General features: G+C 44.4%; 1 protein-coding gene across 2 annotated transcripts; it reads left to right on the plus strand.

Annotated features, from left to right (window-relative positions):
* Positions 1–7,491: 7,491 nt before the first annotated feature.
* Positions 7,492–20,866, plus strand: khdrbs1b (KH domain containing, RNA binding, signal transduction associated 1b). Of its 2 annotated transcripts, XR_012767034.1 has the most exons (11): positions 7,492–7,918; positions 9,662–9,783; positions 10,761–10,877; positions 11,245–11,391; positions 13,609–13,754; positions 14,022–14,262; positions 14,527–14,594; positions 14,911–14,969; positions 15,203–15,389; positions 17,559–17,623; positions 20,737–20,866. XR_012767034.1 is itself a non-coding variant. In XM_075449146.1 (9 exons), the coding sequence occupies exons 1-9, from the start codon at positions 7,825–7,827 to the stop codon at positions 15,307–15,309; spliced, it is 1,101 nt and encodes a 366-aa protein (XP_075305261.1). In that variant the 5' UTR covers positions 7,492–7,824; the 3' UTR covers positions 15,310–15,902. The 2 variants fall into 2 exon arrangements, 1 of the variants encoding a protein (XP_075305261.1); XM_075449146.1 differs by lacking the exons at positions 17,559–17,623; positions 20,737–20,866 and having other exon boundaries at positions 15,203–15,902.
* The last annotated feature ends 5,339 nt before the right edge of the window (positions 20,867–26,205 follow it).

The following is a 26,205-nucleotide window of genomic DNA, read 5'->3' on the forward strand; positions in this document are numbered from 1 at the left end:
GCATAGACAGACAGGAAGGGAATGTGGACAGATAAATGAAAATCCCCACAGAAAGGTCCCAGCCAGGATTCAAACCAGGAACCCCATTTCTGTTAGATGACAATGCTAACCGCCACACCACCGTGCAGCCACACATCGGCAAACAGTTATGTCCTTTTTTTTTTAATCAGCTGTGGGGGATATAAACACCTTCAATGTAATTCTTAGGGGTCATTATCAGTGTGTCTATGCTGTGCCACCAGAATAACTTTAAACAATATGCTAACGTATGTAAACACATCCACACAGGGGCTTCAAGAACTGCAGTGACCCTATTCATTATCAAAAGAGGGCAAACGTCTTTATACAAGGAGATAGAGACTAGTAAATTCCATCATGCTGACAGTTGAAGTGTGTCTACAGCCCACAAACATCTTCCTTCAGCCTGTTTGGCACAGCAGCGCTGCCTGACAGCTTAAATGATTCCCCCAGCCACTTTACTGTTTGCTTACTGATGACACAGAACATGGGCTGAATGCAAACTTGTTACCTGAGAGTTCTCCCAGAGGTAACACTGGAAATAAAAACCCTTACAAGCCACAGGGCACTATGTGCAGACATACATGTCTATAAACAACTTATTGGCTTTTCATTTGGGTCTGATGAAGGTATCTGGGTAACATAAATCAATACCGTAGGTGTATCTTTAGCAGGAGTGAGCAGAGCACTTGCATCAGTGTGACGGGGAGAGGGAAGGCCCCTGAGCGTAAGGCATGTTCTACACACAGTACATCTCTCACAAGCGCACACAGACAGTGATAACAACGCGTACACAAAAACGTCCGAACATTAATAATGAACTCAAAGATTGTCCATCCATACATCCATCCATTTTCTATACCTGCTGAATCTGTCAGTCGGTTCGGGGGGGGGGGGGCTGGAGCCTATCCCAGCTGTCATCAGGCAAGAGGCGGGGTACAGCCTGGACAGGTCGCCAGTACTCAAAGATTGTGATTGAGTAAAGGTTTTCTTCTGCCTTCTGGGTTCTGGAGTGGCCTGCTCAATTCTACACAAATCACACCTGTCACACAGAGATTATTCTTCATAAGTACAATCCAGATGTTTTGGATATTGGCCAAGTAGGCAGCTTCTGATGTAAGGAGCATGGACTGATCATTGCTATTGGTAAGCAGTGCCATTTTGAAGGTAAAGACATAAGGAAGTAGAAAAGGAGCAAAGCACACCAGCAGACACAAAAAGTGTCCTGGATTCCTTGTTGAGAAATGACACTGTTCTCTCGTCAAAGTTGAATTTCTTGGAACCCAGTCTTTAGTTGGGTTCCATTAAGTGAAACAATCTCGAAGCGATCTTTCGAAAAGCCGCAGAAAATAAATGTGAATCATGAACCAAGTTGCATAGTGTAGCTTGAGGGTGGCAGTGTAGGCTATATTACTAATGACTGTAGTTCAGTAGGAGTAGTAGTTGACCTAATCAGAAACTAACCTCGAGAAGAAAAAAGTACAACTGCAATGGACATCCACAACAGAAAAATGTTTAATGCCGGGTCAGACGAAATTCTAAGAGTTGTTTCCATTTCCCCTTAATATGAATCAAGGTTCCACTTATCTTTTCTGATTCACATCATCTTAATATGAATCAGAAACTGAAAATCTGGTTTTTGACTGTCTGCTATTCAGGACTGTGCAGGTCGAGTACCTGCTGTGGAACATCAAAGATTCTTTGTGAAACATTGCCTGCTGCACCCTAAAAGCAGTTCTCTGAAATGAATATCCAGATATCGACATAGTTATGGTCCCGACAAAACCAAAGATTCAAAAACCTGCATATCTTTGAAGACACCGTTAATGCCAAATATTATACACAAATTTTTGGAGCAATTTTTGGAACGTCCCTTTTCAGATGACGTTCTTTAACCGTTTTCTGCAGATATAACAACACCTGGGCTCAGTATGGACTGAGGGCAGCCCTGCTGATACCTGGCTGTTGTTACCCATTCTTATTAACAAGGCAACCATCATTAGACATTGCTACTTTGAACAAGCCAATCGGTCCACATTAGGAGGAAGGAGGGGGTTGGATGACATTGTTACGTACAATGCTTCTGATAAAACTGTCTGCTAAATAAGCCCAATGGAACACATGTTGAGGGGGGAGTAAGGACATGCAGCAATGACAGTTGACTGTGGATGACTTAGGAAGACCAGGAATAAGCCAAACATTATCTCCATTCTGGGAGAGGAGGTGGTTGAGGACCACAGATACCTGGGAGTTAGTCTGAATGGCGTGCTGGGAGATGTGGCATTAGGGCTACCGGAGGGGATGGAACAGACTGGGTTTCTTGGGGAGGGTTGGGTCCTTCAGTGTCCTTCAAGATGTTATGTGTCTTATGTCTTATATATGTCTGTGATGGATCTGCATTGGGGCCATCTGTTGGGGCAGCAGCATTAGGCCAGTGACTCAAAGAAACTAAACAAACTGCGAAAGAAGGCTGGGTCTGTGCTGGGAACTGATCTGGAGCCCCTAGAGGGTGTGCAAAGAAGAATGCTGCGCAAGGTGATGGATATACTGGACATAACTGCCTTCACTCTACACTACATGGTGTGGTGTTGAACAACAGTATGTGTTCAGTCAGAGGTTTCTTCAGCTTTGATGAACGATGCAGGAGGTCATTCCTACCAGCAACAAAAACCATACACTATGACAGCTTCTGATGATTAATGGAAAAAAAAAAGAATTTTACAGAATTTTCTTCTCTCATTTCAAAGTTGAATTTTCCCCCTTCATGTGCATATTCATATGGGTTTCACCACACTTTGTTCTATACTCCAGAAGAGCATGCACACAGGGGAACCATAATGCTGTCCTCATTCCAGCAAAGAGCTATAATAAAAGCAGAGGTCTTGAAAAAAACAACAACTTATACTTTAACACAAAAACGAGCTATTCACTGTCATTAGAAGGACAACATGAATCATTTCTCTGCTTTTTTCAGCCATGCCAGTAATAACACAACCTGAAATGTCACATCAATTATTCATCGCGGCAAAGATGTTGCGATCTCACCTTCCACGCTCTTTAGACCTTCGGTTTGTTAATGAGGTAAATGAACATTTTTTAAGCTGCTGAGTCAATGCCCCATGCTTTTTCTGCTTTTGCAGCACCAGCAGAATACTTAAGCGCTCTTACTAATGGCTTCGCCTGGTACTCCCGTCACTAAGTAGCGGAGCAAGCAAAGCAATTCAGATTTGTGTTGGGTTTTTTCTTTTTTTCTTCTTCACAAAACACAAGATACCCATCAAACTTCAGACCAAACAGTGAAACTGTTGGGAAATTCAAAGGCCTGATGAACCGGCTCTGGATAAAACTGGAGGAAGTTCTCAGGGGGTGGATGGGTTGAAGGGACAACGTAGGAGGATGAGTGTTGAGAGAGGTGTATTGAGTGTGGGAGAGGTGTGGGGGATGGAGGGAGGGTGGGGTGGTGTTAAAGACCTAAGCAGGTGTGACATTTCTGAATGCTTTCATGGAGGAAAAAAGGTTTCTCTGGCCTTGTGGCAATGCTAAACTGAGCGTGACCCTCAGATGGAACCCAGCTACCTTTCAAGCTCTCGCTTGCTTTCTTGCCTAAACCTCAGCCCATAAGGAAAACCCTCTGCTGACATTGTGCACACCATAGGATTTAAACCTACAAATTCCTGTTCTCCTTCTATTTGTCCCGCTATCACTTCCACTTAATCTCTGTTTCCTGGGTACTGTTTACTTGGGGAAATATACTACAAAGACAAAAGCCTTTTCTTTAAAATTGGATATCATCCAACCTGAGTAATAGTTTCTACTTGGATTACTTGTTTCAGATGTGTTTGGAATTGTACTGATTTGGGGTGTTTTTAAACGAGCATGTTGCAAGGTTCTAAGGACAACACCATCACTCAGCCAGTCCACTACTGTTGTCCAAACTGAGATACTTCAGTGTTTGCAGGGATCCACAGAGCCAAAGATCTCTTTGCCTTTGGTGATGATCTCACATCCCATTTAATGCCACAATCAGCGCACAGGTTTCACTTACCTGGTGAAATCTTGATTTCTGCATCCTAATTACTTCGGTGATCTCCTGGCTTCTTCTCTCGCGTCATCATGAGACTGACATTTGTGGTTTGGAGTCAAACATCTCAACAGGTATATGAGGCTTTGTGGTGACATTTTGGTTGAGACACACAAGGGCCTCCAGAGGACAAATGCTGGCTTTGATGATTTGCTGACTTTTCATTTAATGTCAGCAGCTGACAAACCTTTCCCTCAAGTAGTAAACTCACAACATCTTTTCGATCTGCTGGCTGTAATGACCCAGTGACTCTGAGGATCCACTGACATGTACAACCACAATTCTAAATAAATAGATAAATAAATGGGACGCTGTGTGAAACGTAAAAAAAACAAACATAATCCAATATCTTATTCAAAACGGTGTTCACAATTCACAATTGACAGCAGCAACATGTCTCAAAAAAGTTGGGACAGGGCCCTGTTTTCAACTGCGTATCCCCTCTTCTTTTAACAACGGTCTGTAGCCACACTGAGACCAGCTGATGGACCTTTGGGGGAAGAATGCTGTCTCATTATGGTTTGAAACAAGATTTTTGCTGCTCAACAGTTCTGCCTTTGTAACCTTTGTAACATTCTGCATATCACGATGTGCCAAATGTTTCCAACTGGTGAGAGATCTGGTCCAGCCCCTGGACTCTTTTACTATGAAGCCATGCTGTTGTAATAGATTCAGCATACAGTTTATCATTGTCTTGCTGAAATAGGCAAGGCCCTCTGGAATCTGGATAGGAGCACGTGTTGCTCTAAAATCTATACATACCTTTCAGCGTGGATGGAGCCTTTCCAGATGTGTAAGCTGCCAGTTCCATCGGTACTAATGCACCCTCATACCGTCAGAGATGCAGCCGAATCTCTGCCCATCGTTGCTTCTCTTTTTATACCCAATCATGTAACTGATCTCTTGCCAATTAACCTAATTAGTTGCAACATGCTCCTCAAGCTGTGTCTTACTTTCCCAGCTTTTTCATGGCCCCCTCTCCCCTCACAAGGTTTTTGAGATGTTTTGCTATAAAAATCAAGATGAGCTAATGCTTTTCAGGAATTAGAAAGAAATCAGACTTTCAGGATTTGATGGTTTCTACGTCATGTTGTGAATTAAATATTGATTTATGGGATTGGAGAATCATTGCATTGGTGTTGTTTACATTTTACATAGTGTCCAATGTTTTTGCATTGATGGCTGGAGTTCTGGTTTTCAGTTAAACACCTGGACTTTTGGACCGATTGCACGGTTTGCACACATATTCGTGTCCTGATCAGGATGAACTGTAGTAAGCATACACGCAAGTCCAACTTATCAATTAAATCTGCCAAAACCCAATGTGTTATCATTGAGCTTAGTAGCATTTCGCTCAAACCACGGCTGTTGTTAAAAGGTAAGCGTGCAAGCTTTATTGCAGTTTGTAGAAATGGTAGTGACACCTGCCATAAGAATTTCACTGAGTTTCACACTGCCATGATTTTCTAAATGCTAATTTACAGGCTCTTCTTCTTCTCTAACAAGGATAAAACTCAAGGGAAGCTCTGAATCTTTGCCTTTTTTGAGCAAAGGCAAAGATTGCCTTGCAGGGCATAAAAAATGGTCACGCGCATAGTTCTGGGAGAGTGACAGCTTATATTAGCTAAACCCCAGTGTTTACCTCTCTCCATCTGCCCCTGTTTGTTTACCCCAGACTGTGGCCCTGTATGCTAGGGGACAGGGGGATATCCGCATAAGCAGAAGGCAAGTGCTCAAGCTATCGGATTGGAACTCCTCCACCTGCCACGAGAAGTAAGTCTTCCTTTTATGAGCCAATTGAAATTCAGCTCACGTGCAATTCATTCTGTCAATGACAAGAGCAGTCAGAACAACCTTGCAACCCCCAACACTAATAACACTGTAATGGTCAGAGATAGATCAAGCTGAGCGCTGATAGTTAGAGTGGATCTTCGTTCTCCCATAAGTGTTTATTGCAGACAATTTTTACCTTCATTTGTTTTAAGCAGATGCACGCCTCGGTACACCTGCGGTCGATCGTAATAGTTTTCCCTCCAGAGGCGGACTGACAAACGACCTGCAGTTTTTGCCGTTTGCTTAAAGAGCATCCGCCTGCACATAATGCATGCCGCTATGTTAAAGACCTGACACAGAGGAAATGCTCTTTTTCTTGCTTCGTATGCAAAGGCAAGCTCTAACCTCTGACCCCATGTGCTCCACTGAATGGCATGGCAGGTTCATTACCACTAAGGAAATCAATCCTTAAGATGTGGCTTCCAGACAATCTCCTCAATGCTTTTTACTCTCACATAAGCATTTTTGAATCAATACACGAGTGAGAGGAAAATGGATGATTAGACTGGGGAAGGGCCTCTGCTCATGGAGTCACCTTTAGTTGTCGTACTCAGAACGACCACTGAGGGGCAGTAGAGAGCCTCAGATGATTGCGCCACTTCTTCAGGGCAGCTTGTCTTAATTGGAGTTCTATTCACTTATTAATCAATCATTTAAGGCAGGGGTCTTCAACGTTTTTCAGGCCAGGGACCCCCAAACTGATGGAGAGTTGGAGCAGGGACCCCCCTACTATTTATATGGCATACAATTGTGTTTTATATTTAACGGGGGCCTAGTGCCGTGTATAAACATAGCTGCTCTGTTATTGTACATTCAATACTAAGCTATTCAAATAATACACAGGTTAATATATTCATGTTTTTATTTTAAACAAGTGCAAGGTACAGGGTGGCCGTGCCACTGCCATTTATAAACAAACATCTTGCATACAACACTGAGCTATTCAAATAATCCACAGATTTTAACTTTAAACATGCATGTAGATGGGACAATGAATCCTCAAACCATATGTGGATGGCACACGGTTTGCACACAATTTGTTTGAAAAAAATAAAAAATAAATAAAAGTTAAAAATCGTCTAATCAACCAAAGATTTCGCGACCCCCCTGCAGTACCTCCGCGGACCACCAGGGGGTCACGGACCTCTGATTTAAGGAAAACGGGCTAATAGACTAGTACATGACAATTTTAAATATAAATTGAGTCAACATTTATTTTCAATTATGTATGGCTTAAACGGTATTTCATGATGGTACCCAAATAATCCTAAAATGAAGTAAAAGCGAATGACAGCCCCACTGGTCACAGTGACATCACGTTACTATATATGGTCATAAATCTTTCACTTTTGGACCCTGATTGGCCCTGAAATGGCAAAAAAGGTGTTCAGCTGTAATAGGAAGGTTACATAAAGTTCATTTGTGAGGGTTCCCCTGATATAAAGTACAACGCCCCACCGCAACAAGCATAAATAAGTCCCAAAAATGTGACTGGGGTGGTCGAGACTGGAGGCGTCCACACAGTGCACAGTGGGCGGTGTCAGCCCAGAGAGTCTACGTCCTTCTGAGCTCACTTCCGTCTGTTTGTTAGAGTCTTAACGCTGTTCCTTTGCTCTCTCGCCGCTTTTTGTTCTCCCATTTCTAACTAGACAGCGCAGCTGAAAAGAAGGGACGAGCCTGTTAGGAAACCACAGCGAGGCTAAGCAGAGAGGACCCGTCCGACATCCCACATGCGAAGCGCCGTCTGCACAGGGGACAGGAGGCACTCCATCATTTCATAACCGGAATACTTTTTTTTTTTTCCATTATTGGAGGTTTTTTTTCACGCTTTTCTTGTTGCATCGATATCACCGACTTCTCTCCCCCCCCACCCCCTCTCTGAACTCAACAAGATGGAGAACGACGATAAATATCTCCCCGAGCTTCAGGCGGAGAAGGACAGCCTGGACTCGTCGTTCACGCACGCGGCGAAACTTTTAAACGCAGGTAAAAGAGCGTTTGAATCGTCGTGTTCGTGTATTTCACAGTGCTGCAGGTTTGTGCTTCGAGCCACGGAGGGAAACACAAACGGCGAAACACACACTTATTTGCGCCCATGTGTTTGCGGACGCGCGACACTAATAACGCAAAGTGCTCTCGCAGCCCAATAATCAAAACTGCGCGTGCGATACACGCGGGAGGAAGTTAAAACGCTAGTTAAAGAATAGGGACTGAAAATGGTAAGCTTTTGCAACATCAAAGAGGGAGAAACACTCTCACATAAGCTACGGAATAATTTCCGCTTCCCCCCTCGCGCAGCTGCGACACGTCCTTACTGGTGGCGCTTGTCTCGCTGCGAGGGGCGCGTGCTGAGTTTAAACTTTGAAGCTTTTTAATGGTTTTGGGGACAAAGCGTCGTGTGGTGGTGTCTGCCTCGTGTCCATGTCGAACCAAAGTTATTACAGCTGCGTTGAGCAGCAACGTAGAAATGTGCCCAAGTGTCCGAGACCCGGGTTATCTCGCCACTTGAAAGCCACGAGGCGGCCTAATGAAAACGGCGTCGGAGTGCTCGGTAGTACCGGGTGTTTTTCCCCGCTGCTGAAGTGATCTTACACGCGACGGCAGCCGGAGCAGATCCGGGGCTGCCATTGTAGCTGTGCTGGAGAAGCGACCTCTGCTTATAACGTGTCTCACCCTGTAGCTTTATCCTATTTATGCCTTTAATTTTTATTTTTTTTAACAGTTTTACATTTAAAACATTCTATTAATGTCTCAGAACTGAAACAATGTATCACAAAGAACCATGCAAAAATGTGTGAAGCCATTACAGAGTAAAACAAGTCGTTTCAAGGCCATTGAAGGATCCTGTAGGAAATGAAAACATAACCAGAGCCTATCTAATGCGATAGATGACCTGATTTGTTTGGTCTGCAGCTGCCCATGTGCTTTTTTTATTTTTTATTTTCCCCCTTCCCAAACCCAGTCTTTATTTTGGTGATAATTCAGTTGGCATGTTTCTCTTGCAGGGTGCGCTTAAATCTAAGCTGCATGTCTGGAATTTGAAAGTACGATAAAGTCTAAGTGTGTCAGGGTGTGCTGCAAGTTCTCTGCAAGTGACACATCCACCGAAGCTTCCCCTGGATCCGCAGCTGGTAGCCTGTGGTGCAGCTGACATGTTTGCACATTGCAGGCTTAGGAGTTGTCGTGGCCAGGAATGAGGTGGCGGTCTGAGGTGAATCGCTGCCGCTGTGCTACAGTGGCAGAGATGTAGGGAAATACAAATGGCAACATTTTTCCTTCCCCCGGCTTCTTTTATTTCCAAATTCAAATCGGATGCCCATAAGCTCCACGAGCCTCGTGTCAGAACAAGTTTTGTTTTGTGAGATCGGCAGCACAAAAGCAAGAGTTTTCAGTGGTAACCGAAAAGCAACAGAGAAATGAGGCGAATCCAAAAATGACAGAATTATTATGATACTTGTTTTTTTTCCCATAAAGATCACTAAAATGAGCTAAAACCCATCTGCATTCAGGCACCTGAAATGTTTTTAATGTTTTGTGAGTCGCAACGTTTACGGATGCCTGAAAGCAGTCGGAGTGAGCCACTTGAAACCCCTTTTCAGCTCAACTAAAGCTGTGGCAAACTTAAAACTTGGTGCTTTTCAGGTTCTTTCATCGTCCTCAGAACTGCGATGTGCTCATTTGACTCCAGCCTGACTGCATGAACGCTCCCCCTCTCCTCTCCTCTTCTAGAAATCGACAGAATCCAAAAAGGCGAGACTAAAAAGGAGGCAGAGACGTACCTGGACCTCTTCACAACAAAGAACATCAAACTTAAGGAACGAGTGCTCATACCTGTCAAACAGTACCCAAAGGTGAGCCTTCTTTGCCTTTGCATTCTTCTTTTTTTTTCCTCCTTTTAACCCCTCTGGTTTTAATTTTATCCCACAGCTGTGTCTCAATTACACAAAGCCACGGGTTACTTGGGAGTCTCAAATTACTCCTCTCAACTCTGATCTTTTTTCTCCGGACTGTAATTATAGCTGATGCCGGCATGTTTTAGAATATCACTAAACGGGCTGATGTGTTGATTTAGCCGCACTTTGTTTGGTTCTGCATCCAGGTGTGTTCCACTCTCTGTTGTGGTCGTCTGTCTGCAAATGTTTTCAGTCAAACTGACGCTTCACTTGGCTTCAGCGTGTGACCTCGGATGCATTCATCTGTGACAGTTCATTGGATATCTGGCCCAAACACATGGGTGCATCCAGTGTTGCAGTATTTTGCTTACTGTTTGCACAAGTCTGAGTCTGCTAAAGTTGCACAGTCGCTGTCTAAAGGCCGGTTTTCTTCTGATTTGTACAAAAGTGGATACGGACTGCTTGATTTTATTAAAAAGAATTGGAGGTACAGATCTGGATTACAGTCTGATCTCCCACACTCCCACAGCTATGTCGGATGGCGGAGCTTATTTGCGTTTCAGGTCGTAGAAGCCACCTTTGCCACCCCCGGGGGGGGGCTGCTGCTTCCTTTAGGGCAGGGTTTTTGGCTAAACATGTGTGGCGATGACGGCTAGTGTAAGACACGGTTATTAGTTTGTTCGGAAAGAAAACAAAGATTTCAGCTTTTGATCACTAGTGGGTCCCAGCTTAGTGCTGACTGTAGCGAACGGCATCCGACGGTGTTACAACTCTCAGGGGCTTCTATATCGACTTTGTCTTGTAAATGTACTTCTTAAGGCAGCGGCATGTGCAACGAGACCCCCGACACCGATCGCTCCTTCTGTCTCTGGGTATCGCACTCAGCCCGGCTTTGATTGTCGGGCTAATTTTGCTCTTCTTTGTTTCTGCGTTAGTTCAACTTTGTGGGAAAGATTTTGGGACCTCAGGGCAACACAATCAAACGTCTGCAGGAGGAGACTGGGGCCAAGATCTCTGTGCTGGGCAAAGGATCTATGAGGGACAAAGCCAAGGTACTACACAGACTCACTCGCAACACGAGTTACACACCTGCGAGAAGGGGTACATGAGGCAATAACACATCTGGGATGGAAGGCAGATAGCCCAGATGTTGTCAGCTTGGAGGATGGGTGTTAAGATGAAGCCAAGGGCATCCGTGCACTGCACATCTGTTCCAAGAATCTTCCGGACTGCCCTTTAAACTCTTTATCTACCGGTCTGATGTAATTGTTAAGCTAAAATAAAGAAGGGAGTGCCACACCTTTGCTTGATGCCCTCTGAGGTGGAGGAGATGCGATTACTTCTTGCATAATTCATTTCATTTCGGAGCTGGCTGTGCGCTTCCTCTGGCCCTCTAACACCGAGTTGCCCTTGTCTCAGGAGGAGGAGCTGAGGAAAGGCGGCGAGCCCAAGTATGCCCACCTGTCGATGGAGCTGCACGTGTTCATCGAGGTGTTCGCCCCTGTGCCGGACGCCTACCTGCGCATGGCGCACGCCATGGAGGAGGCCAAGAAGTTCCTGTTTCCTGTAAGTTGAAACTTTGTTTTTGTTTTTTTTCTTGCCTCAGTGGATTTATTTTTTGGAGTTTTTTTATAACAACTCAGCAGATCTCAAAAGTTGGGGGAAAAAAAACACCAATAAAGACAGAAATGAGAGAGAAGTGCACAAGCTGGTTTAATGCCTCATGACTACTCAGTTTTAGTCTTCTCTAACTTACCCATAAGGGTAAGGGTTACATAAAGCCCAGGCAGATCTTTTAGAAAGCACCTCATATAAACATTCTGAATCCCAAAAATGACTGAGTCACCTACTTATAAGACAAGAACCAGTAGAAATCATCACATCTGAGGTGTAAAATGGAGCTGAGTCATGTTTGAATTATCCTATTGAAAAGTGCTGTGAGATCAGTTGAGTGCTAACAAAGTGGATAATGACTTTTCAGTCGGGTAATATACTAATTATTTCAGTTCAAAATTGGCCAAAGGTCTCTCCTTTAGTGGCTTCTTGCCTCTCAGACTGAGAGGCAGGATGTGTAGATGGCTCAGGAAAACTGCTTTGTGCTCTTGTTTAGTTTAGAACATTTGAGTTAGAAAATGTGCACATCAGGCACAAAAGTAGCACCCTGCCACAGTAGCTCAAATTGCCAGGGCTGGGATAAAGCGTGCTCAGGAGGAAAACGCCTGAAACCATACCGAGTGTGTTCTCGGGTCACTGACTGGGGGAAGAGTCGCATTTAGACAAAGCTCTGGGAGGGAGCCCAGTAGGACAGGCACAGGGAGATGGAGTGGGTGTTTACCTGGAGCAAACACACTCGCTGGCACAGTCCAGGCACGTACACCAATCAGATTAAGAGGAGGAATTGGGTCGCTTTCACTGTGTCAGCAGTGCCGGGCCTTCACAACGCCCGCCCACGCGTCTGTCCATCACTGCCCCTTTATCAGAGTCTCAGGCAGCGGAGGAGGTCGGCCTGGAGATGCGCAGCTCCTAGGCGGCCGTGCCGTGCAGCCGACGCCCACTCTAAGCTTTTATGCTGAGACGGTTGAGCGCAGGCCAACCCAGTCTGCTGTCAAACCGGTGGCGAAGCTCGGTGCTCCAACAATGGCTCCAGCCCAACTGTCGCAGAGGTTCTGAGATGGCTTGCATTTCTTTAATTAGTGTGCAGGGCGGTGCAGAAAAAAAGAGTCGTTGGGATCAGAGTTGAGATGAATGGGCCTGTGAACCAGCTGTGATGCTGGTATTACTGTTATGTAAAAAGCCGTCGCCCACGGCGCCCGTCGCTACAATTAAAGGCTGTAATCTGTCACACACCAAGGCCTTCATTTGGAGCCGGGTTGTATTTCAACAAATAACTCGAGCTCTTAGAAAATGGGTGGATGTAATGTGTTGGAGAGATTCTTGTGTGCTCAGGTGGTCCAGGATGATTTGACCCTTTTTGTCCTCGTCCCTTTCGTGTGTGCGTGCGCAGCTTTGTGCTTAACGATGTAAAAGCTTAACTAGATCGTTGATTCGAGAGATTTCCTGCCTTCTACAGAAGCATTGTCTTCAGATCCCGAGTTAATCTGGAGATGCGTCAGCTCCGCTGCGTGTTAAATGCAGCAGCCGCCTCACTGCGCTGCTCTTCACATGAATTTGGATTCGCGTTTGACTGCTTTTAGCTGCAGATAAATCAGGCTGCCGTCTGCCCTGCTCATCCCAGCAGACACCTTTTTCATCCTTTTCGCCGTCATTAGAGCCCTGTCCTGGCTGGCGGGCTGATATATGAAAAAGAATTGATTGGGTCACAGTGCGGCTCGTGCGATCGCTCCCAGAAGAAAGGCGGTGGATTGTGTTACAGGATTTGTGCTGCTCAGACGGGCAACTTCACAAATCCGGCCCAACTCGCAGTTTCTGCAGATGAAATGAGGTGGCCGCTGATGCAGTCACACCAGACCCGTTAAGGAGTGCAGAGGGATTGGGATTTACTTTTTGTGCATGATGGAGAGATGCAAGAAGGCAGGGAATGGATGGATGCCTCCAAGTGCCCCCACCCCCCCACCCCATCCACTCTTTAACACTGAGTCACTGAGACTTTTTCTTCCACTTGCTCAGTTATCCACTCGGGCGTGTGTGTGTGTTCTAATTTATTTATTTATTTATCTATTTTTTCAAACTTTTCTCTCATCTTGTGCTCTTGTTTCTCACCCTCTCTTCTCTTTGTATTTTCTTTGTGTGTGTGTGTGTGTGTGTGTGTGTGTGTGTGTGTAGGATATGATGGATGATATCTGCCAGGAGCAGTTCATGGAGATGAGCTACCTGAACGGAGGGCAGGAGCACGGAGCCCGAGGCCGAGGGGGCATGCCAGGTAGGGGCCGCGGGGTCCCACCTGCCGGACAACACAGATGGGGAGACGGGTGCGTACGCTCTAACAGTCTGTTTTCCAACTGACGACACTGTAGGTCGTATGGTGTGGATGAAGGGAAAAACATCATCCATGAGTTTGATATGAATCCAAATCGTGGATCTAAACAATCAGCTAAAAATTCAAGTTCTGACTAAATTGTTCATTTTTCGGTTTAGTAATAGCTGCTTTTTTTCCCTTTCTTTATTAACAATACAATACGTGGTTCTCATGTCACTATACTAAATCCATGGCTTCATCTCTGCATTGTTTCCTCCAGGGGGAGGGGAATGCCTCCTCGCGGGGGAGCGGCCCGGGGAGGAGTGACTCGTGGCGGCCCAGCCAGAGGTGGCGCGGTGAGGGGCACCCCGGCGGGCAGAGGAGGACCCCCTGCAGCACCCGCCAGGGGAGCTGTGGCATCCCGCGCCAGGCCCCCCGCTGGTGGGCCACCGCAGAGGATGGCTCCGCCCCCGGCCCACCAGCACACCCCAGGCGCAGCTGCTGAGGGCTATGAGGAATATGTAAGTACAACATGCAGATCTTTTCTTGGATATGTTTGATATTCCTCTCAGCCTTGTTGTAAATGAGTAATCCCGAGGCTTCCGGGCACTCTGTAAACTTCGATGCTCGTCCGCTATCGCAGGAGTTGGTGATTTTCTATGCTTGAGATGTAAGGTGGGGGGGACGCGTCTGCTTTGGTACAAGTGGCATCTTGACATTTATGATTTCACGAAGAAGCTTCTCCTTAAGACTCTCTCTGTCTCTCCGTTTCCTCCCCTCTCCAGGGCTACGATGAGAGCTACACAGACACGGGCTACGAGTCATACGACAGCTATTACAGTCAGCCGCAGGCGTAAGTGAATCAGACGTCTCTTTGGTTTTCACCTTCTTCTCACACAACGAACTCGCGCAGCACGCTTTTTGATTTCACTCGAAATGAGATTTGAGTGTCGCCCGGATTCATTATTGATGGCAGTTCGTGTTGCATGTTTTGGATGGCGGTGTTATTTATGAGGACTGGATTACGCGCGCATGTTCCCGGCTACAGAGCCAAGCTTTGATCTTATTTGTAAAAGCCAGTTATCATCTCTGTGGACATGATGGTTTTTCCAGAGATTAAAAGCTTTTTATTTATTTTTTTCTTTTCCTCTTCTGTTTTTGACCACCAGAGAACCAGAATATTATGACTACGGACATGGAGAAACCACAGAGTCATACGAGGCATACGGTAAGAAGGATTTCACCCACTGATTTTAAAATGAGAGCATAGAGCATTTTTTGATTGCTTGTTTGATTTATGACGCTCAGGATGGTTTAAATCGTCGGTGGAAATATTGATGAGCACACCATCTCTGCAAATTTGCTGCCACATACCAAACTTGTAAATGTTTCTGTTTAAATTCATTCAGTTTTTTTTTCTTTTCCTTTTTCTTCTCTTCCTTTCCGTGTCGTCCCTTCCAGGCCAGGACGACTGGAACGGCACCCAGCGGACGGCTCCAGGCAAGGCCCCTCCCCCCGCCAGAGGTGGCAAGACGCCATACAGGGAGCACCCGTACCGACAGTACTGAAGCGGACTCGCCACCCTTAGTGTCGCCCCGATAAGCGCCTGTCTACCACGGCAGCTCTCGCTTTAAGAAGCCCGACAAAAGTAATTGTCCGTTTTGTCTTTGGTTTGGTCTTTTCCTACACTGGACTTTATACGAGAGAGCAAATTGGGAACTGAAAATCGGAACTGGTTTTTGAGATTCGACCGCAAACGCCCTACCCCACCCCTGCTTTGTCACACCTAACCAACCAAAGGGGCTTTTTAGATGGGTCAGAGGGCCTCTTTTCTCCCCCCCCCCTTCTCCTTTTTCATTTGAGAGTTGGGTTGTTTTGCTGTGTATTTTTTCTCTGATCGTTTTACCCCTCCCTCCCTCCTCTAGCTATTTTTATTTTTTGCATTGTTGATCGTACAATTTTTCTTTTCTTCTTTTTGGGGAATTAGTCGTTCCAAATGGATTCAGTGGCTCAAGATATTCGCCTGTCGAAGGAATCTCTTTTAATTGTTTTTTAAATACAAAGAATCTGTCGAGGGTCGGTTGCAGATTCCCATTTAGGCTACATTTCAAAATTCTGTTAATATAGCTCAAATAAAATATCTTTTTCTTTGTTTTGTTTTTTTAAAAAGAAAACTTTCAATTATGTAATATAGAAGCACAAACAAAACAAATCTTAAATAAGATAATGCTAAATAAATTTTAATGGAATCAGTACAATTCATTCTTCATAATTCTTTGTTTTTAAATAGATCTAAAACATTGTCCATTTAGACGTAGGCAGCAATATTTGTCATTGCAATTAGAGTTTTGAAATATAGCCCCAATAGACACTGTTGAGATGGACTGTCCTCATATCCTCAATTTGTTAATTTGTTTAAAAGTCAATTTCAAGACAAAAATGTTTGTTTGATGAGAATCTGGCCTTCCTGTTGAGCTGAAGCAGTTTGGGTCTTGATTATTTAATGATTTCTTTTTTTTTTGTGATCTGATTCTATATAAACTGCATGCACAAAGTACACAACGAAGGATTTGGACAAAAATCTCCACATGTGATCTTCTCTTACTGTAGAGAAGGGATCCTGCAGCTCAGTCCGAACTCTTGTACATATTTTAAAACATCCTAACTGTACTTACTCTGCCACTAGTATCTGTACCCTCTCCATAAAATGCATTATGCTACATGTGTAAGCTTGCCTAAATAGGTTACTAAATCTGTCCAAAAGATGTTTTGCAGCAGTTTGTCAATAAAGCTTAGTTTGTTTTTTATGAAACGTAACGTGCCTTATTTGTTTCCTGTCCTAGTAAAACTCTGAAATGGCCTTTTTTTAAACTTCAGTCGTCAGATGTAGGTGTTTTCCTTTTGTTTCTCATTCAAAACCGCTTTTTAAATCTTAACTGAATGTATGGACGTCTGGAGACTTTAACCGTACTAAATGATGTCTTGATTGATTATCAAAAGAGCACAACTTATTCTCTCTCTCTCTTTCTATACTTTTTAAAAAGGACCCAGAGGTAAGACCTCTAAAATAACCTGGATAGCTTCCTAATGTGTATAGAGTTCTAAAGCATTGAATGCCTGGGTATGTATAAGACTTTTTCAATCCTCTTACCTGTGGTCGTAATCGTCAGTGAGAATTGCTTTTATAGCATCTGAAAATTAACTGAATTCAAACCACCATTCAGGTCTAGACCTCGTCATGAATGACGCTGGCGCGATGGCTACTTTAGTACAGAGTAATGGCAGTGCAATGGAGAGGATGGTTATAACCTAGAGAACTCCACTGTAAAGGTAACCTAACCCTAAATGTTTAATTTCGTAGTGTGTTTTATCCTTTGACATAAACTTGCTGGTAAATCCGAACACTTTCTTAAAATACTATTCCAGTAATGGCAACAAAAAGAATCGACTCAAAAGTAAGAAAAACGTAACTTCCAACGTTACACAGTAGTGGATTTTATGTACCAAAATAACTGTTTTTGTGTACTAACAAAATGTATTAGAGTAGAGTTTAATGCAACTCTTGCTAAAATGATCAAAGCCAAATCTATGTCAATATATTTTCTGTACAGTCGAGCTGCTGTTGCTTTTTATTTGCCGTGTAAAGGATGCTTACTGTAATATTTAAAAGCTCTGCCTGTACAGTTATCCAAAAAAAAAAAAAAAAAGGAGTGAGTTGCATGAGCATATGTTCTCTTGTAGATATTGCATGATCTGTCTCAAGTTTCTCCCAGTGTATTTAGACGAGGTATTGATTTGGGCTCTGTCCTTCCTTCAGGCACAGCTGTCGGCCACTGAGCGCCCGGAGACTGACGGTCTGCTGGAGACCCACACAGCCCTCAGGTTGGTTCGCCTCCGCATTCTGCTCGGCTTGAAAGAGCCACGACGCTGAGCTTCTGCATGCGTTGGCACAGGAACGACGTGTTCCTGACCGCTGTTCTCGCAGCGAGCCTTGTCAGAAAGTTCCGCCTTCCAGTCAGCTTTCGCTGTTCTTTCCTTCCTGGCAAGTTTTAAAATTTAAGAGGACATTTGTTAATTGCTTCAAAGAACGATCTCAGCTTTGTCATTCTTACCTGGCTATAGGCACGTTTCACTTATAAGTGCCAGGAACTTGAACGCCCCGGTGCTTTTTAAATGAACAAAGAAGGCCGTTTCCCACTGAGTTGCAGGGTAGATTAAGCAATTTAATTGTACTGACGTGGAGCCGCCGTGCTGGTCAAACCAGGAAGTGCACCGTAGCTCCGTTAACTGAAATTCTGTTAAATGCTGCACTTTTTTTTACAAGTTTTTTTTTTTTTTTTTTTTTTTTTTTTTTTTTTTTTTTTTTAAATTTCTATTTATTTGTGCCATAGAATATAAACACTGTGAAACAATCCCGTTAGCATTGTACAGAGCAGTTCTAAGAACCGTCCTCCTCGATTCCGTTCTAATAACTGCCCTTCCCCAGGGGAACTGTTTCATTTTGCATTCACACATGAGTTGGGACCCTGAGCAGAGTTCTGAATAAGCTGCAGTTGTCTGACTGACTTTTTAGGTAGACCTGTAAAGATGCTGTTACAGTAATCAAGCCTACTAAAGATGAATGCATGGACTAGTTTTTCCAGGTCCTGCTGACACATCAGATCCTTTAACCTTGATATATTCTTAGGTGATAGTAGGCTGACTTTGTTACTGCCTTAATGTGTTTTTCCAAATTTAGGTCTGAGTCCATCACTACACCCAGATTTCTGGCCTGGTTGGTAGTTTCTAGGTGTATAGATTGAAGTTCTGTGGTGACCTGTAATCGTTTCTCTTTGGCTCCAAAGACAATTACCTCAGTTTTGTTTTTGTTTAGCTGGAGAAAGTTGTGGCACATCCAGTCATTAATCTCCTCAATGCATTTACCAAGAGCCTGTACAGGGCCTCGGTCTCCTGGTGACATTGTAATATATATCTGCGTGTCATCTGCATAGCTATGGTAGTTTATTCTGTTGTTTTTTATAATCTGTGCCAGTGGGAGCATGTAGATGTTAAACAGAAGAGGTCCCAGGATGGAACCTTGGGGAACTCCACATGTGACTCTTGTGTGCTCAGATGTAAAGTTACCTATTGACACAAAGTACTTCCTGTTCTCTAAGTATGTTTTGAACCAGTTTAGTACAGTTCCGATATGGAGAGCGGGGAGGCCACCGTGTTCATGGTCTGCATGATGGTGATATCAATCATGGACGATCACATTGGGCGTCTAACATCGAGGCTGGAAAAGGAGACGACGTGTAAGTTTAACTTATTAAACGCGCAGGTTGTGTCCGTGTCGTATGAGGAAACATTTCAGCCGTGACAACATGACATGGGGCGGAGCTACCAACCACAAAACACCTCGTTCAGATGTGTTGCTATGGAAACCAGAACAGACCCAGCTGAGGAGAAGGAGCTGAAATGGTTATAGGAACTGAGGGCCGTGGTCCCGAGTTTTTACAGGAACTACCAAAGGTTTCCACAGTGCGAATGCGGCTAATGATACAGAAAATACCCAACCGAACATGAGCTGTTCACTACTGCAAGCCCAAAGATGGATGATCCTGCTGCTCAGAAGACCCTAGTTCCTGGAAAAGGTTCCTGTTGCTGAAATTTATCTTAACTTGTATCATTGAACGGGAACCACTAAATTCGTGGAGTTTCTGCAGGTAGATCACCACATGCATCATGTTTATCATTACATGTGAGCTTTAGAAGCGCCAGATGCCGTTATTTAACACGTTTGTGTTCATTTGCAGACTTTGAAGGTGCTGGCAGGCAGATTCTTTAGGCTGAGCAGAGTTTATTAACCACATAAAATTGTGATTGAAATCATTAGCTTTTTCCGATATCCCATGATTAAGATATTTAGAGAAATGACCACTTAAGAGGTCGTTGAGTTGCTGTGTGCAGCCTGATGAATTTGCCCTGTTCTGGATTAGCCATCTGGAGCTGTAATGTAGCCTATTTGCAGTTTTTAGGTAATGGGCTAAAACGTTCCAGACCACCGCTACGGTCCTTTAACTCATCTCATTTTCCGTAAAGACCGTTGCGTAAGAATGTGTGGCCGCACACGCCTCGGGGCCTTTCAGCCTGTGCAACATTGTTGAGCGGCGACACGTTCATGACATTTGCAGCATTTCAAAGGTTGGTTGATTCTGATGATTGCCCGGCTCCTGGCTGCGCTCCCCCTCTGCGAGCCTGAGCGAGGGGGAGCGCGACACTCCGTCGGTGTGGTCTCGGGGAAGGAGACTAATGAGCAGCTGTCACTCGAGACTCTCCGACAGAAGGAACACGGAAGCAGGAAGACTTTGGCCCTTCCTGAAATGGAACCTGGAAGAGAAGAGGGGGATTTCCCACGATGAGCAGGAAAAGTTGAATGACAGCTGGAGACATGTTTGTTGTTTAGACTTTGAGAATCAGTCGCTGTAATAATGAGAGAATGGCATTTAAGGCCTTTTTACAGAAGTTTCAGAATCATCAGGTTTAGTTTTCAGTTAAAAAACAAAGAAAAAAAAAAATCTCTTTTTAGCTGCGCCATGTCTAGAGTTTAAAATCGTGGAATCACTGAAGATGTCTGGCCTTCTGCTCTCATTTGCTTTTATCTCTTCTACTGCTGTAAAAGCTCTGAAACTGAGACCTGTGACCACATTAGCTTCTGATTGAAATTTTAATACATTAATCAAACTAGGCTTGCCAGTTATCATGTTGCTTAGCTACTGTAGAAAAGCTGTGTTGCTTGGCAGGAAAAAGACCGCTAATTAATGCAGATAGTACTTTAAAAAAAGGGAAGAAAACTAAATAAACAGGGTTTGATTTTTTTTATTTTTTGCCAAACGACCTCTTAACTCTGAATCGGAGCAAAGCAGGCGAGGAGTGTGTGACTAGGAGGACGAGCTCTGTGTGTCTTCGCATCCTCTCATGCCGGCGTGTCTCCTGTGGTTTTGTCTCCTCTGCAGTGAAGCGGCGCTCAGGAGCAGCTCAGCATGAAGAAGGTGGTCAGACGGAGCTCTCGGGGGGCGCGTCCCATTGAAAAGAACATGCCCGACTTCCACTTCTGTCCTTGGCTAGAAAGGTGGGAGAGGGGTTCCGGGGGGGGAGGGGTGTCGGTCATCCGAAGGAGGGGGCTGATTTTACGGAGCTGGCAGAGACTCCAACGGGAACTAAGAAGCTGAGCTGGCCAGTGAAGACATCTGGCTGAGTGAGAATCCAGAATAACCAGACTGATGGGCAACTCATTTTGTGTGGACTGTGTTTCTGCTGTTTCTACATGTCTTCACAGCGCTGAGCCACCATGCATTCCTCTTGTGTAATTATTTTCTAACTTTGAAGACATTCCACTTGCAGCCTGTACCGACTGTATGCTCCCTCACTTGGCTTCCACAGACCTCCCCCTCTATCAGCTAATGTAATTGTTACAGCCTAATTTGGCATAAAATGAGCCTTCCTGTTATAGTAGGCTGTGAAATTGTTCTTAATTTCTATTAACTCTTGAATTAGACATAAAAAGAACTATTTTTACTTTCCGGGAGGCGTGCTGATCTCGTACTTGTCGTTTGTGTTTGAAGTGCTTTATTTTTCCTTTTCCCTTCTGTTTCGTGTCCCCGCCTCCTCGCTGTGAGAAATTAGACGGAAAGGCTTTAGACCTAAAGATGCCCAGAGAGTACGGATCAGTATCTTGAGTTCACGGCAAGCGCACCGCCGCTTCCTGACGATGTGCTTTGCCCATGCAGAGGCCCGTTTGCATGTACCCTCCCTGTAAATGTGAAATGCTTTCATAACCAACACTGGCAGTTCAGCAGCCAAGTATGATAATTTGCCTCGACGGCGCCAAGAGGAGAGCTGCATGTGAGAAAAGGACGGAGGGTGAAGACAGACATTACTAACATCCATCCATCCATCAATCCGTCCATCTATCCATCATGCCTCTGCTGATTTGATTCCCCTCCATGCCGTTTTCTACCATTATCACTGATGATATTACAGCTGCCTGTGGTGCCGAGTTACATTTGGAGGTCAAAACTGTACTTTCCCGTATTAAAAACAAATTTCTCTGTCTCGATCCACTGGTCAGAGGCAGCATTAGCCAAGTCAGAGGCTCCATTTGGTTTATTGAAAAAGCCTCCTGCTCATAGGATGGAACATTTGATATCGCCGGTTGAAACCTTCATTTGAGATTAAATGTCAACGGGCCATATCCAAAACAGACCATTTTTCAGTCTTCATGTGCTATTATATGTCTGAAATAATGATCTCTACGTCTCCTATAATCTAATGGTGGATAAGTGATGGTTTTGAAGCCGTCGCCGCCTTTTGAATCGATGAAGTGTCAAAAGCATAAGGGTGCAAAGGAAAGTAAATGTTACTGTGCAGTGATCAATAAAATTGGAGTTGAATATGAGCAAGCTACGTATCAGTCATCTTTGATGTTTCCTCTTGGCTATAGCTGCCACCGGCCCGCTCTGCTGCTTCTACCCACCTCTGCAGTCTACCGACGCGGTGCATTCACATAGCGCTTCATGGAATCGGGCAAAGGACGGGGAAGGCAGCCTGTCTTGTTTTTCTGAGCAAACCGGGGGGAGGGGAGGGTGTTGTACAGCATGTGGAGGTGGATGTGTTAAAATGCCCAGAATGTGCTGTGGAAGTGGGGACGTGGACAGCTGGATTGCATCCTCTGGCCTCTGACGGATTCGCACCATCAGAGGAACATTGCGTGCCGGTGACTGTCAGCCTCTCCCACATACACATCAGGAGAGGCTGTAACGTAGGTGATATGTGGTATTTAAAGTGGGCTGACCTCTACCCGAGTGTCCTTGATGGTCCAGGGGAATTGCAGGAGAGGCTTTCTTTGAAGATGTGTAGGTCTGGCTTCTAATAATAAATACTCTGTGTGTACACAGGTGTTCACACCCTGTAGTTGGAAGTGAAAAGGCTGACGCGTGAAATTTAGCATGAAAGGATAAAGATTTATGTATATGTATGAACTGCAATGAACTGATCTGTTAACGTCAGAAATTCATAGCACATCCACAGGCATGCTGGAAATGAAATGACCAAATTAGTTTTAGATAGGGGCTGCACGGTGGTGTGGTGGTTAGTGCTGTTGCCTCACAGCAAGAAGGTTCCAGGTTCAACTCCCAACTGGGGCCTTTCTGTGTGGAGTTTGTTCTCCCATGTTCATCACAGTTCCTCCCACTGGAGGTACAGCCTGTCCAGGGTGTACCCCGCCTCTTACCCGATGACCGCTGGGATAGGCTCCAGCCCCCCGCGACCCGGCCGACGGATTCAGCGGGTATAGAAAATGGATGGATAGTTTTAAAGAGCTACTAAAATATTGTCCCCAAGAAGAAAAAGCTCCATTCATTCATATGAATAACACTTGGAAGTTCTTGGAAATGATTCCATGTTTTCTAAAAGCAACCGTCAGTGAAAACCACCCGTCGTCAACGGAGACTTTTTTTCCAGGTTAACTTTTCGTTAAACTTTGTTGTCTTAGAGATGCTCTAACTAGTTGCTGCACACGCATACAATTAATGTTAACAGTCTGAAGAGGCAGTTATTTCTGAGCTGAAAAAATGTCACTGGAGATTTTAAGGTATGATTTCTGGTTTTCCACAGCGCTTGCCATCTATATCCAGAGACTGCATGCTAAGGCTATGTATGTAGAGATGTAGATAACCCATCAGAATTGGAATGAGATCTGGAACCACCAGCCTGCTGTCAGGCTTGCATTGGGATCGAAATTCAGTCTTGGACTTCATTCCTTATGAAAAGGAAGCAGAAAATCAAAAATCAGAAATGGAACAAGATCTGAACTCCAAGGTTACGTGAACTTTCTCTTGTTAATAGGTGCAAGCCAAAAAAAACCCAGCTTTTAAACCCAAAGCCACTGCTTGCTGACTTTGATAATAAACTGCTTTAATGGCTTCTGAGCCAAAAGAAACTTCTGGGTTTGCAGCGCTGTTGCAGCCCATTGCTCATACTTGTAATATCACAAATGACTGATGGTTTATGGCGAGGCTGAGTGGCACTTCATAATCCATCTTTCTTAAAAGAAATAGAAAAACAAGTAGCATTAACTTAAACTCACTCTCTGTGTAAAATTGAATTTTAAACCTTGTTAACCTGTTAACATAGCTACTGTTAACACTATTAAGGTAATAGTTTGGGATGTCCCCCATGGATCTGTAGAGCAATGTTTCCCAAGCTGGTTCTCAAGGCACACAGCCTTTTATGTTTCCGATGTGTCCTTTCTCCAACACACCTGATTCAAATAAATGGGTCAGTTGTTCAGCTCTTTAAGCTCCGCAGAAGGCTGATGAAGACCCATTCATTTGAATTAGGTGTGCTGGATCAGGGGGACATGGAAAAGATGCACGGTAGTATATTCCAGACAGCCTGTGTATTCCACTTAATTCGCTTCACTTTGGAAAGAAAGTGGTTACCAATGCTCAATTAGGCATTTGTCAGGTAAACAAGATTTCTATCTTAACTTGGACATTTTATCTGATGGGGTTTCTATTGTTTTTTTTTTGTCCTTCCCTAGTCGGATCTTGGACATTTCTAGTGCCTGTTGTCACTGATCACACCATCAGCAGCTTTGCAGTTATTAAAAGTAGCCACAATAAACAGCAGGTGTTAATGTTAGCCTCTAAGGACTTAAAGGGATAGTTCGCCTCTTTTGACATGAAGCTGTGTGACATCCCATATTAGAAATATCATTTATGAACATTGACTTATCCCCTGCTGCGTCCTGTGAGCAGAGTTCCAGCCTCGTTTTGACGTTGACGAAGGTAGTCCGGCTAGTTTACTAGGGTCCCGAAAATAAAGTGTCATGCTTCTCAAAACAATGTGCTTTCAAAAGAGTAATACAAATGTAGAGTGATACAAATGCATCACAAAATCGTCCCTCCAGAAAAAGTCAGACCTCACAATCGCTTGGCGCTATTTCTCTCTACCTTTGTATAACTACGTGCTGTGTAAACTGTGCAGAGTGAGCAGTCCCCTGCTTCCGAGCAGGAAACACCGTAACAGGCGCGGCTATCGCTAGGTAGCTGAACGCATTGATATCAAGGGAGGCAAAAATAGCGCCAAGCGATTGTGAGGTCTGACTTTTTCTGGTTAAACGATTTTGTGATGCAAATGTATTACTCTTTTGAACGCATATTGTTTTGAGAAGCAAGACGCTTTATTTTCGGGACCCCAGCAAACTAGCCGGACGACCTTCGTCAACGCCAAAACGAAACTGGAACTCTGCTCACAGGACGCAGCGGGGGGTAAGTCAGATTTAATAAATGATATTGCTAATATGGGATGTCATACAGCTTCATGTCAAAAAAGGCAAACTATCCCTTTAATCAAATCAGAGAGTAATGGACTGACTGCAAGGCCATGAGTTCATGGAGTATCTGAGTAAGTACCTGAGATCTCTCTATTTGGTGTGTTAGTCTGAGCTTTAGTTTTCTGTGTGAGCTAGTGTAAGTGCTCAGGCTGTTTACCCTTTGCTTGCTGTTATTCTATCAGCAAAGAATGCCAGACTAACTTTCATATTCATCGTGGGAGAGCAAGTACACATTTTGAGACTACACAGACAACATACCCTGCTTTCGACGGCCTCTTTATACCAGCTGTAATGTGAGCGTTTGTGACCAGCTTTTACAACTTTTCTCTGCTTTAAGGGTTGCACTCCAGTAGCTCTCATCAAAAGGTGTGGTGAATCACACGGAAATATTCCACCCACTGTCAACCCAACTTGTATTTATTTTGGTCATTTCAACGTGTGAGACCATATCTACCTATTTAAACAGACCTGCGTGCCTCTTGATGCTCTCTTTTTTATTTATTTTTTTTATTCTGCGCCAACGCAGGTGTCTGCGATGACACCTCTTAAATGTATTTTCTCATTAAACTGGTCTTTTGATTTCAAAGGTGTAAAGTACAGCATAAAACTTTCAAGGCTACATGTTGGCATGGCATCGGGGTTCTGCCCCCCCCCTCTCTCTCTGCAGTGTGGCGTGCACAGGACCCAGTTGTCATCATGGATGCCACTGCTCAGCAGGGGCTGCGGCAGACAAACTAGGCCAGCTATATAAAGTGGATGAATCTTACTTTTGAAATGGTTGCCATGGAATACTTACAAGATGCTACACTGCAAGATGGGATACTCTAAAGCAAGCCTGCATTTCTTAGGCATTCCTGTGCGTGTGTGCGCACAAAAGAGGCTGCAAGCACATCTTGGGTTGCTCCAAAGAGGAGAACAGCCTCTGTACATAAATATGTCAGTTTCTGTTGAAAGACAGGGAGAGAATAAGGAGTGCCTCTTGTGCAAGAAAAGATATCGCCAGAAAATGTCATACCTGTCGTGTTTCCTAAATAACATTTATCAAATTGGGAGATCGCATTTAAAGAGCAACACAGCCGTCTTTTGG

This window comes from Odontesthes bonariensis, chromosome 18 (genome assembly GCF_027942865.1).
Source record: "Odontesthes bonariensis isolate fOdoBon6 chromosome 18, fOdoBon6.hap1, whole genome shotgun sequence".
Classification (NCBI taxonomy): Eukaryota; Metazoa; Chordata; class Actinopteri; order Atheriniformes; family Atherinopsidae; genus Odontesthes; species Odontesthes bonariensis.